Source organism: Argentina silus, assembly GCF_951799395.1.
Source record: "Argentina silus genome assembly, chromosome: 10".
Taxonomy (NCBI): Eukaryota; Metazoa; Chordata; class Actinopteri; order Argentiniformes; family Argentinidae; genus Argentina; species Argentina silus.
In genome coordinates this window covers 9,216,840-9,229,339 of record NC_139664.1, presented here as the reverse complement: position 1 = coordinate 9,229,339, position 12,500 = coordinate 9,216,840, and the positions used below count along the sequence as shown (strand labels likewise).

The window sequence follows — 12,500 nt, the reverse complement described above, 5'->3', positions numbered from 1 at the left end:
TGGGTGAGTGGATGGATGGATGGGTGAGTGGATGGGTGAGTGGATGGATGGGTGAGTGGATGGATGGATGGATGGATGGATAGACGTGTTGTCATATTGTGTGTGTGTGTGTGTGTGTGTGTGTGTGTGTGTGTGTGTGTGTGTGTGTGTGTGTGTGTGTTGTGACCAGGTGAAGGTGGAGTCTCCTGCCATCCCAGCTCTCTCTCCACCTGAGGATCGCTTCCTGACCAACTGGCCTGACGCCCCCGACTACACTGTTGCCGTGGAGCTCTACACCAACCTGGCCAACACAGGTCAGTCACACTTGGCCATGAAATACCATGACAACACAGGCTAGCTTTGGCATTGGCTATGTGTGCTAACATTGAGCCTTTAGACAAGGTTTCTTATCCACCTCTCTCTCTCCCAGCCCAGTGTACTCTGTCCCAGAGGGAGGCCATAGAAAAGAAGCTGAAGCCTGAGGCAGAGCTACAGTGTTATATGCACTTCAGCGCCCCCTACCTCCAACACAATACACTACAGGCCGTGTTTGACACATTACCACACTATGACCATGACACTGGTAAAAAATATGAATTGATATGAAATCTCATGTCAATTGAATAAAGCTTTATTGGCAGGAAACACAATATGACCAAAGCACATTAGGAAATACTCATACTGCTATTGTTTCTCTCTCTCTCCACTCCAGGTGTATACAGTTGCAGAGTCTCCGTCCGTCCCCAGTCAGAGTCTGTCCTCCAACTCCTCTCCTCCCTCCCCCTCTCCATCTCTCTGTCTGCCTCTCTGCGGGGCCAGTCTCCTCTTCCTGTTCTCCCTCTCTCCGCTCTGTCGCTCCCTTTCTTGGGCCGTCCGGTGCAGCTGCCATATCTGCCAGCGTTCCACTGCCCAGTGGCGACCCTGTCTCTGTCTGCCCTGCAGCCTGTGGCAGAGCTGTCTGTGCTGGGCAACAAGGACATGCTCTCAGCCCTCAGGGTGGGTCTTTCTCTCTCACACACACACACACACACACACACACACACACACACACACACACACACACACAGAGTTTGAGGGCTGGGTTGATGGTCCTAGACTAAGCCTACTCCTACTCATTATAAATGTATTCCAGAAAATGTGTAACATGAACACACTTAAGATATACTTGGACCCTCTAACCCTTGAATGTGCATGAGGAGCCAATTTGGGCATTTAAGCCTGACCATCTACTGACTACTGAGTTGTCTCTCCTCTCTCTGTGGTGGGTTCAGTTCCACTCTGACAGCCCTGACGTGCTGCTGTCTCAACCCAGCCAATCACAACATGACCCTGCCCTCTTGGTGATGTCCGTCTACACCTCCACTTCCTGGGTCAATGGTCAGGCTCCGCCCCCACTTGTCAACATAACCCTTTATAGCCACCTGACCCCACAGACACATGTTGTCACAGTGACCATACTGACGGATAGCCTGGTGGAGAAAGGTAAAAGAAGAAAGGAATTACACACACACACACACTATTACACATACAGGCACAGTTGACAGCAGGAGAGGAGATAACCCTACAACTAACTATACAGTGAAGAATGCATGAACTGAATAGATACATACAAATCAGACTAGCGGCCCGATTACCAATGAGTGTCTGTGTCTTGTGTGTCCAGGAGAGACTGCTCTGATCCGGCTGGACGCTGGGCCTCTGCTCCAGCTCCTGGACTTCCAGGTCATCCTGGTGTTTGCTGTGTTTGCAATGATTGCAACCTCTGCTACCTTATTCATAGGTAACTTGTCCATAACTACGAAACAATCTTCTGCAGAAAGACACACTCATTGGGAACTGACCCTCTTTATTCATAGATAACAATATAACCTCAAATACTGCTACCTTACTCTTTGGTAACTTAAATGACCAACCACGTTAGTCATAACAACCATCATTGATCACCACTGCTTTTTCCTGCCCAGTTCTTTCAATATCAGTGTATGTGAAGGAAATAAGAGGAAGACACTTTAAACTATTGAGATGCAGCCCAAATAAAAAAAAGGCTTGAAACTGAACGCTTCCTCCCCAGTCTTGTAACATGAGCTATCCTGTATTTGTCCGTCAGTGTACAACTCAATGCTGTCCCGCATGCAGACCGTCCCTGTGGTTTACCTGCACACAAACACACCTAACCCAGGTGAGTACAGGTTACCCTTGGAGAAGGTTGTCCTCTTGCTTCTTCTACAGACATATTCCTACTGCCTTCTGTTCTTTGGTAAATGTATTGTGATATGAGGTTTGCTGTGTTTGTCCATGTCTCCAGGTAACTCTAGGTGACTTGTGTCTAGTTATTATAGGGGTCTTGTGTGTGTGTGTGTAGTGGGCAGCAGCAGGGCGTGTTTTGCTCCCTGGATCAGACCGTCACCTCCAGACACGGACCGATCTCTCCGCAGACGCCGCTGGCTGTGGAGCCCACGGTGACACTCGTCCGCGTCCAGCCCCTCGTCACACTAATAAAACTCTACCTCAGTCCATTAGTCTTGGCTCATTTCTCTGAGAGAACTGTATGTCTGTCAGCAGCTGAGTTTTCAAAACCGCACCCCCTTATTTCTACCTCACATCTATGCCGCGGTCACTACTCAATACCTTCAAACGTACTGATGGTGTACGATCACTCGACAGTTCCTGTGTAGCCCTTTGCCTATCTTCCTAGTGGCACGTGAAATATGGATGCCTGCAAAATACAAATGAAATGCCCCTGATAATGTCAATGTGTTACTACCCCTGGAAATAAACTATCCTCGCTTCCCTCACTCCAACCCATCGTAGTACTAGTATTCTAAATACATTTTCCACTGAATGGACAAGAAAGATTTTCTAGACCCATTTTGGACATCAGTAATAAGAGTTTTAATGGAATAATTTATCAATGTAGTCAAACATGAAAGAAAACTAAATCAGAGACATATACACCAGATTCTTTAACGAAAAAAGTTTAACTTTATTAATAAGAGAAAGACGGGTGGAGGAGTGGTCTTACAGTGAAGTCTCATCCGGCCAGGGTCTCACCTCTGTGTGCAGACACAGCAGAGGTCAACTTCATCTTATATTTTGCATTTCATATTTTCCGTTTCCTCGGTCTTCGGCTTATTTTACATCCTCCTGTTCCTCTCGCAGAGTTACTTTCAGGGCAGTCACTGGAAAACCTGTCGTCCGGTCCCGTCTTACCTCCCTTGGTCTCTGTCCAATGAGGTTCATCACTGAGACTAGTGCTGTTTTCTCCTGAACGAGCATCCTGAGAGAGATGGACAAGGGAAGAGCTCAATTAAATCCATTACAAGTAGGCATCCTATCAGCTCCATCTGATATAGGTATAGCAAACATATTGAGCTTAACCCACTCTAACCAAACACTTATTACAGCCGGCTACACATTGGGAGAATGACTGGTTATGCAACTGTTAACACAAGACCAGATGGTACCACAGGGAGGTGAGATAAAGTGGCTTATTGAAGGAGAGCTGTGCCAGACAGTAGAAGGGGGTTAAACTCATTAGACACACGGTGAACAGAGCAAGAAGGAATAGGAGGATATTCACAACTACTCCTACTTCATCAGATGCCCAGACTGTAGATTTGTTTAACACCACCATTGAGACCAGTACCAAAACTCATTAACACAAGGACAATATTGATCCAGGAAACTGTTCACAACCAGTGTGTCATGTAGAGCAGGCCTATATTACCAATCTGCCATTATGCAAACAAGGAATTGATTCCACCCACAAGAGCAAAGAGAGCCAGGCAGTCAGTTTATGTACACAGCAACCCCTGGCAACAGACACTGCTGCGCTGTTGGCATGGTAGCATGTCTCTGGGGATGCCCCGGGTGGAATTAAAAGTAGGGCAAATAAAAGAAAACCCTGAGGTGTGTTCAATTTGGCTGTTCTACTTTCATCAACTTATTATCTGGGTAGATGACAGAGGTCATTTCAACAAGACCCTAACCCAACTAGAAAGACAACATGAGAAAATATTTGTTAGTATTATGAGTGTTCTTGCAGTTGACTATCAAAAGGAATCACTGTTGACTGCTTTCGAAGTCAGACAACTGCAAGAGTTACTGTATGCCTTGTTTGACACCTCATTCACTCTGGAGACAATGAATGGGCAACACATAAAGGCAAAGTGTGTTTTATTCCCATTGTATGTGTGGTAATATCTGTTGTGTGTTGTGCTTCGGCAGGGAGAGAGTATTGTACCTTCTGTGAGACGTGCTTTCCCGCCTGTAGGCTGGCAGAGGACTGTGGAACATCCTACACACAGTACGACTGTCTGGGCATGGCTAAACACTGTTGTGATCTTGTAGCATCCTGCAGAGACATGGGAACACTGGTCAGAGGCAAGACATGCTGTTATAGAAAGTACACTGTACTTAAAACATTGCTCACTAAGCAGTGGCAGACATCTTGAGATCAGTTTTGCTTCATGGATGTGACCCAGATCTGTTCATCCTTTCAACAGCAGTAAATCCAAATTTTCTACACATTGTCTATGCAGTCAAGTTAGTCCAATATTTCAACAACTGTATGTTCTTGCAGTTGAACTATCAAAATGAATCACTGTTGAGTTCTTTTGAAGTGAAACAGCCACAAACGTTACTGTATGCCTTGTTTGACACCTCATTCACTCAGGAGACAATGAATGGGCAACACATAAAGGCAAATTGAACAGTTTAAAACACTACAGACAAATGCCTGTCACTCAGTGACCCACAATTGAGCACCACAAAATGTCCACTGTCCTGACATTCCTGAGCAGCAAAATACACTGTCTAGGCACAGTCAGCCCATCAGACAAAACAACTTGGTCAGTTTAACACTGGCCCACATCAACGGGGGAGGGACAGGGGGGTCGGGGGTAGGATGACCATTCTCATTGCTTGGATAATGACATTCTAGATTCTTCCACACAGGGTAGGCTAGTGAGGGGATAAGAGCCACAGGAATAATAAATATCATTGTATGGGAGAAAAACTGACCTGGACACTTCACATCCATAAAATATGAGTTAGGGCTCTGTACAAGACGCTTTTTCTTGTGATGCCTCTTTTCCTCCTCAGGGGTAGGGTGCAACAGGTCCTTTGCGAGCTGCGAAACACAAAATCAGTCAGTGTGGCCATCTTTGAAAATGGAGCAGGCTGTCCAGTGTGTATCTCCAATACATGGCTCAAACATAGGAGATATGTTGATGAACTGCTGAGCATGACACAACTGATCTATTTTAATTACAACGATGGTGACATTTAGCCAGATATTACCCTACTAGCTAGCACATTAATTTGCTATCTAGGTATATTGCTAATGCTAGTTTGTTAGATAACGACTGCGTAGCTGCAGTCCTCCGCACTATAAAACCAGTGAATGAGCATGTTAGAGCTCAACGCATTACGCGCATGATCACTGTCAATTGTTTTGAGTGGGAAAACAGATCAAAAGAGCCACCTCACTAGAAGACCAATAAAGTCAGCTGGCTAGCTGATCTAGCTGCTTTGCCGTCCATGCTTTGTAGTCCATGTATGCCGCCATATTGTGTCACTTCACGAAGCCCCATGGTATGGCACGCGCGTGGGTCATATTTTTAGGATTTAATTCCCGTACACTTGTATAAATCATATCATTAAGCATATCGGAATGTTCACACAATTATAACGCACAGATTGGACCAGTTGCTGTCGCCCTCAAATAGTTCACCATGCTGCAAGGTTGATTGTAATGACTGCGCGTACTTACTGGCATCTTGGCGAGTTCGTAGCCTCACCGAAAAGAGTGTTCAACCGGAAATTGACAGTTAATGAACGGGGCCAACTTGCAGGGGCCGGAAGCGCTGTTTTCGCCATTTTTTTAAGTACGTGTCAGGGAAGGTATGTAAAAGAGCCATGTTTGTGAGGTCAAAGTCACTGTATTCCCAAATAGAATACAGGTATTTATTTACCTATCTGGTATGGCGCTACTTCACCACCGCAGTGAAATGTAGCAATGTAAAACGACTACTGTAAATGTTACCCAGAAAATATTAGGTTACTTTGAACCTGAAGAGTTTGCCTAATCTCCAAATATTTCTACAATTGAGGGACCCTAGATATATATTTATTTTCAATGTGAACTTTCTTATTTGCCTCCTATGAACATAAACTAATATAAACTCCTATAAACATTTTCATTCTGTTTTGAGAAAACTATGGGTTTTGCCATAATCCCAGAAAACGACTGTAGGCTTATTCTTTAGGATGGAGCGCCATCTGCTGTTCACAATCTACAACAACCATTCTTCCTGCTGTCCCGTTTCCCGACACGGAATAACTGCGGACCTCTCCCTCGCTACGTAATCGTACGGGAACTTGGACAGGAGAAAGTTTTGGGGCAAAACGTAGCCCCCCGGTCTGTAGCTGTGGAATGGATGTTTGTTGATTGGCCGTCGGAAGAAAAGAAAAAATTGGACATTTTGCTTGACCAGATATTTTATATATAAACGTTCACATAGCCTAATCTGTGGTATGAACTGTGGCAACAAAGTTTGCTCCGACTTTCGTTTTTACTTCTTTGGTGTTTTCTTTTACCCAGACCAAAAGAGGCACTGAGGGAGATCGGAATTTACCGGTGACAGTTTTAAAGGGAAAAAGGGGAAAACAAGCGGATCAAATGCAAAGGAGAAGCAGCAAATCCGTGTTTGACCAGTTTATATGTTGAAAAACTTTTATCATACGTGTTCAGGACTACGCTTTAAGTGTCCAGGACTGTACACGCAATAGGCACTTTATGCTTTTTGTTACCACGGTATAATAACTTTGAAAAAACAAATTGGCTATGGCGAAGAAGTATGACTTCCTTTTCAAATTATTACTCATCGGAGATAGTGGAGTGGGGAAAACATGTCTGATCATTCGATTTGCCGAGGACAACTTCAACTCAACATACATATCAACAATTGGTATGTAGTTTATAATGTATCAACTCAGTTGCAGTGAATGCTACTTTGTAATCAGTACAAAAAATATTTAGCTTCCTTCTGGCCTATTTGATACTGCTGACAAAGCCTACATTTTCTAGCTACCATCCTCAGACAGGTTCTATAGTGCACTTCACCATTTTCTCACGTTTCCAGTTTTGCTAGGTTCATGTCTGTACTAGTTTAGGTGTTTTCACTTCAGCTCTCTCACTGCTGTCTCTCGACAGAGCTCCTTCCGATCTCAATCTGATACCCTTTAGTACAGTTTAGTCTCCTATATACTGTGTGTGCCTCTATACTGTGTGTGCCCGCGATCCCTTCTCCCATCTCCCCCATCTCCTCTCCTCTCCTCTCCCTCCTCTTCACCCAGAAGTTCCACCCACCCCCATCTGCCTATCTCTTTTGCAATCTCTCCATTCCAGAAGAATGGTTGGCCTCCCCTGACATGCACAGCTTTCAGAAGACGCCCCCCTTCTCTGCCACTCTCTCTCTCTCTCTCTCTCTCTCTCTCTCTCTCTCTCTCTCTCTGCCCTCTCTGTCCTGCAGGAAATCCAGACAAAAACAAACCCAGACACAGTGTACGTGTGTACATGTGTATGTGTGTAAATGTGTCTGTAGAGATAAACAGACAACAGCGTGTAGTTAACTGAAAGTATGATTAAATTGTTGAGAATGCCACATACCCCCTTGTTCATGGCAAAAGGCTTTAATTGGCATGACCTATATTTGTTGCTCTGCCAGAGCTGTGTGTGTGTGTGTGTGTGTGTGTGTGTGTGTGTGTGTGTGTGTGTGTGTGTGTGTGTGTGTGTGTGTGTGTGTGTGTGTGTGTGTGTGCGTGAGTGAGTGTGAGGGAAGGAATTTAACTCATTGTCCTCCCTCCCTTCCTGTTGACCCCCTCCCTCTGTTCTGTCCCATCCCATCCTTCTGGCAGGCATCGACTTTAAAGTGAAGACTATTGACGTGGAGGGAAAGAAAGTCAAACTACAAGTGTGGTAAGAGAAGTACCATGACCTTATTAGTCATTCACAGCTTGTGATACAGTAGTTACATGCTTTATAACAGACTTTGCTCTATCCCAGCATTGGATGTGTGTTCATTTGTGTTTTGCTAAACATAAAGAGGAACTCCCTGTTCTCCAAACAAGACTTTATGACAGGGTTTACTGTCCAAATGTCACTCACATGTCCACAACAAAGTCATTGTGTAGTACATTCTATTTTAACTAGTCTGTTGGACTGCATGTATCCAACTATGCCACTATGCAATAGCTTTAACTAACAAATAGCACTGACATTGTATGGACTGTTTTAGAGCCTTTGATTTATGGCTTCACCTCCATTTTATTAGTGTCAGCTAAGAGTTTCATAAAGCCAATGACATAAATGCTGATTCTGCCATAAAGAGTTTGTTGAGCTGGCTCGGCAAAAAAACAGCCCCATATGTCATATCTGAGTGTTTTTCTGTGAGAACAGACATTAGACCTGGTCTCCCTTTTAAAGGGAGTAATACTGCATGAGTAGTCTACCCATATTACATGCGCACACATCTCAAACTAGAATATTGTTGTACCTCTGTTGTGGTATCGTACTGAACACGTGAGCAACATGTTTCTGTGTGTTTTGTGCAGGGACACGGCAGGGCAGGAGAGGTTTAAGACCATCACTACAGCCTACTACAGAGGAGCCATGGTGAGTCTCTCACATAGATACAGAAGAAGTAGAACGGACATTCCATTTCAAAGTAATGCTCCAATGTGATCTGACTGACTCTAGCTTCGATGATTCCTCTTTCTCTCTCTCTCTCTCTATCTCAGGGCATCATCCTGGTATATGACATCACAGACGAGAAGTCCTATGAGAACATTCAGAACTGGATGAAGAGCATCAAAGAGGTGAGAGTGATACAATAAACATGTAGAATATCATTTGACATTTGAAAAAGGCATGATTTGGGCCAGAAAGAATCCACGTCTGGACTCTAAAAACAGCAAACCAAACTTATTTTGCAGGAAACATGTCAACATTTATTGGATGACTCATTCTTTATCCACATTGACATCAAACTGCTGGGCAGTGTTATGATAGCGGAGAGGAGATGATTTTAATTGGCCATTATCATCTCAGTCTTGACCATTATAATGTTGGGCGGTTGTTATCTTATGGCTTCTACATGGAGAACTGGCCTGGTTACATAACTACACCACCGCTGGCTTCATGTAGCCATAAACAAATTAGAATGTCAGACTTTAGAGTTCAGAGTTACATTTTTCATTATTTGTTTGTGATATTGACCTAATGCTGATGCTTAGAATTAGCTCCAGAGATGAGTCTGGTGGGGGGGCTGGGGTGGGAGGGGGGGGGGCGGGGGGGTTTAGAGGAATCTTCCTGTAGAGGAAGTTATTATCTATCTGTTTAGATATAGGCCTACCCTTTCCTCTTTGCTTCCTCAAGTTAATCACTATATCAGATTAGATAAGTGAAAGCAAGTTAGCACCCTTGACCAATCACCAGTTATACTAAGGGATATCTTTGATTTTGTCAAGGACACAATCACAATGGACACAATGCTTTTTTTTGTAAGTATTGCAACAGGGCCTAAACAATTGTAACTCCCCATCTCAATCCCCCAGAATGCATCAGCAGGGGTCAGCCGGATGTTGCTAGGTAACAAGTGTGACATTGAAGCCAAGAGGAAAATAACCAAGGAAACAGGCGAGAAGGTGAGATTATATTATATATGGAAATACTTTTTAAATTTGTTTTATAACCATTGATTAACTGATTATTTTTGTTTATTAACTGACTATATTGTTTATGATTTTAGTGTGACAGTGACACTGATGTGTAGATGTATGGATGGTTGATTTGAACTGTCCTCTTGTTCTTCTCTTCATCTTTTCTTAAACTTATGATTAGCACAAGGAAGTAGGTATCAGACCATGTCCTACTGTAATCATGCTTGTGTTCCTTTGTTGATAGCTGGCAAAGGATCATGGGATTAGGTTCTTTGAAACAAGCGCAAAGGCAAGCATCAACGTTGATGAGGTGAGAGATTTCTTTACTTTCCATTTATTATACAAACAAAGCAACAAACACAAAACAGAGTCAATGAAGTCTATCTGTATCGTGTCCTTGGTCACTTTCCGACAGAATCTGTCATACAAGCTAGACATGGCTAACTATCATGACCATATTTCCCTGTTCACATACACCTCCATCCACCATCTCTCTCTCTCTCTCTCTCTCTCTCTCTCTCTCTCTCTCTCTCTCTCTCTCTCTCTCTCTCTCTCTGTCTCTCTCTCTCTGTCTCTGTCTTTGTCTCTGTTTCATTTGTAGTCTTTTATGTCCTTGGCTCGAGACATTCTCCAGAAGTCCAGCAAGAAACCGGTGAGTCAGTTGTCTTGATAATTTGTGAAGATGTATTTTTGTGTAGATATATATTGTTTGGCTGTATATTGAGTAACAATATTACATAAGTTTAAACTCTAACCATAATTTCCCTGTGTATGTGTGTTTTCTCTCTCCACAGGGCCTCACAGGTCGCGAGGTCAAACTCACCACCACTGAGAAGAAATCCTCCAAATGTCTCCTCCTCTAGACTGAGAGCTGGCTGACACTCCGTTCCCTTGGGGAACCTGAGGGGAGCAATCACATATAGGAACAGTATTATTGCAGTGTAAAAAGGCACAATATGTAAGTTTACTCTACCCTGGGGTAACAAAAAGTATCAAATACCACCGACTAGAGACAAACAAATAGAAAATATAGTTTGATTTATGCCATAATTGGTTTTGCAGGCAAGTACACTCGCAAAGACTTCCCCTCAGTCCTCCAAAAAGTTTAGGTGCAGCACTTTTATTTTTTTTAAACATTTTTTTTTTTACCAGAAATAGAATTTACAGATTGCACCTGAACACTGACCACAACTGTGTTGAGGTGGTCTAAGGGCTTTTACAAAGGAATGTGTCGATGGTCGTGTAAAGAATACAATGAACACTGTCCTTTTTTGTCCTGAAGAAACTGTTTTTACTCCACATATTTTGTGTTATGGCCATCAAATCTCCTTTAACGGTATTGTTGTCATGGTGACTGATTGACAGCTATGGTACGTTTACACTATTCCGGAGCCATAGATATACAGTTCTGCAACATTTCCTCCATGTTGGTACCAAACATTCCATGACAATGGCATTCTTCTGTTATCATTCTGAATCTCTGAACTCTGTATGTCTTTGGCTCCTCACTACACTATACAGAAGAATAGTGGTTCCTCACAACGCTATAGAACAGTGGCTCTTCACTACGCTATAGAACAGTGGCTCTTCACTACACTATAGAATAGTGGTTCCTCACTACACTATACAGAAGAATAGTGGTTTCTCGCTACGCTATAGAACAGTGGCTCCTCACTACGCTATAGAACAGTGGCTCCTCACTACGCTATAGAACAGTGGCTCTTCACTACACTATAGAACAGTGGCTCCTCACTACGCTATAGAACAGTGGCTCTTCACTACGCTATAGAACAGTGGCTCTTCACTACGCTATAGAACAGTGGCTCTTCACTATAGAACAGTGATGCACAGCTCTAGTCTCCAGTCATGCAGAGACTGCTGTGTTTCTCTTTTACCGCCTTACAAATATGATGAACTCATTCATCAGGACTTCTGTATTAACTTTAGAATGGACTGGATTGGAGTTGCAACCCATGCCCCAGAATCACATTTCTGTCATAGCCAAATAATTCTATTAGTTAAACGGGCATTCCATTCCACTCATTTTATTTCAGTGGTTATAGCAGCTCATTGAGGTTTTGAATTAACCCAGAATGACCTTCTAGAATGAGGGGGTATAGTATATGCTGCAATTATGCTATTTTGTAATTGTGGTACCTTTACATTATGCTCTCAAAGGGATAGTTGACCCTAAGTAAAAGTTTGTCAGATGTTTGAATACGTCTGAAGGAGGGTTCACTTTGAGCTGAGTCCATATTCGGTGCCATCTGTTGTGTAGATCCTGCTGTATGCATTGAGATTCATCGAATCTGCATAGCAGGATCTACACAACCGATGCTAGGGAATATGGACTCAACACAACGTTAACACTTTTGAGGTCTGAATAGCACTTCTGTGCATCATTTGGAATGCATTGTCTCCTTTTCTCTGTGGACAAGCATAGACAGTCAACCCACTGGGAGTAGAGATGGAGGCTTGCTGTCTGGATGCTGTTGTAAAGTGATACCATTAAGCAATCATTGTTTGTTTGGGTAGATGGACTTAGAATGTGGAAGAGAGGAACAGAGATAAGTGCAATATAAGAAGGGGAGTGGAGAGATGAGAGACTGAAGGATGAAGCAAGGGAATTAAAAAGATGAGATAGATAATGATAAAATAATAAAATAATGCTTTTAGTGTTCTTTTTTACTGAACTGACAGACAGACTGGGGTTTTATCGGACGCACCTGTTAAACAGAAAATCAAAAACACCTTTCCTCCTTGTTTCAGATGTGACACGGAATACCTTTGAAATGCTT

General features: G+C 43.2%; 3 protein-coding genes across 4 annotated transcripts in view; 2 read left to right on the top strand and 1 right to left on the bottom strand.

The window, feature by feature from the left end:
* The window catches only part of LOC310810790 (nuclear pore membrane glycoprotein 210-like), a gene marked incomplete at both ends in the record, with an annotated part of 15,886 nt that extends 13,588 nt beyond the window's left edge, over positions 1–2,298 (top strand). The window contains 7 exons of the mRNA XM_083678641.1: positions 170–293; positions 410–562; positions 878–975; positions 1,251–1,461; positions 1,643–1,759; positions 2,087–2,158; positions 2,285–2,298. Of these exons, the coding sequence (XP_083534767.1) occupies positions 170–293; positions 410–562; positions 878–975; positions 1,251–1,461; positions 1,643–1,759; positions 2,087–2,158; positions 2,285–2,298 (789 nt within the window). The remainder of the gene's footprint in view (positions 1–169; positions 294–409; positions 563–877; positions 976–1,250; positions 1,462–1,642; positions 1,760–2,086; positions 2,159–2,284) is intronic.
* Positions 2,299–2,938: 640 nt separating this feature from the next.
* Positions 2,939–5,792, bottom strand: rps27.2 (ribosomal protein S27 isoform 2). Its single transcript, XM_083678971.1, has 4 exons — positions 5,753–5,792; positions 5,002–5,110; positions 4,223–4,333; positions 2,939–3,256 (listed from the first exon to the last, which is right to left on the bottom strand). The coding sequence occupies exons 1-4, from the start codon at positions 5,756–5,758 to the stop codon at positions 3,228–3,230; spliced, it is 255 nt and encodes an 84-aa protein (XP_083535097.1). The 5' UTR covers positions 5,759–5,792; the 3' UTR covers positions 2,939–3,227.
* Positions 5,793–6,338: 546 nt separating this feature from the next.
* The window catches only part of rab13 (RAB13, member RAS oncogene family), a 6,337-nt gene continuing 175 nt past the window's right edge, over positions 6,339–12,500 (top strand). Inside the window, exons 1-9 of one of the 2 annotated variants that reach the window (XR_014554467.1) lie at positions 6,339–6,950; positions 7,900–7,960; positions 8,596–8,656; positions 8,782–8,859; positions 9,598–9,687; positions 9,947–10,012; positions 10,304–10,354; positions 10,497–11,195; positions 11,414–12,500. The exon at positions 11,414–12,500 is cut by the window's right edge and continues 175 nt beyond it. Coding sequence is in view for 1 of the 2 variants with exons in the window: in XM_083679496.1 (XP_083535622.1) it covers positions 6,827–6,950; positions 7,900–7,960; positions 8,596–8,656; positions 8,782–8,859; positions 9,598–9,687; positions 9,947–10,012; positions 10,304–10,354; positions 10,497–10,565 (600 nt within the window). In the remaining variant the exon portion in view is untranslated. Of the gene's footprint in view, positions 6,951–7,899; positions 7,961–8,595; positions 8,657–8,781; positions 8,860–9,597; positions 9,688–9,946; positions 10,013–10,303; positions 10,355–10,496 lie in introns of both variants that reach the window. The other variant, XM_083679496.1, reaches the window with a different exon arrangement.

Coding starts and splice junctions, on each gene's coding strand:
- rps27.2 (XM_083678971.1), bottom strand. Junction 4,334..5,001: donor TATGGATGTGAAGTGTCCAG/GTCAGTTTTTCT, acceptor ATGTCTCTGCAG/GATGCTACAAGATCACAACA. Junction 3,257..4,222: donor GAAAGCACGTCTCACAGAAG/GTACAATACTCT, acceptor CATCTCTCTCAG/GATGCTCGTTCAGGAGAAAA.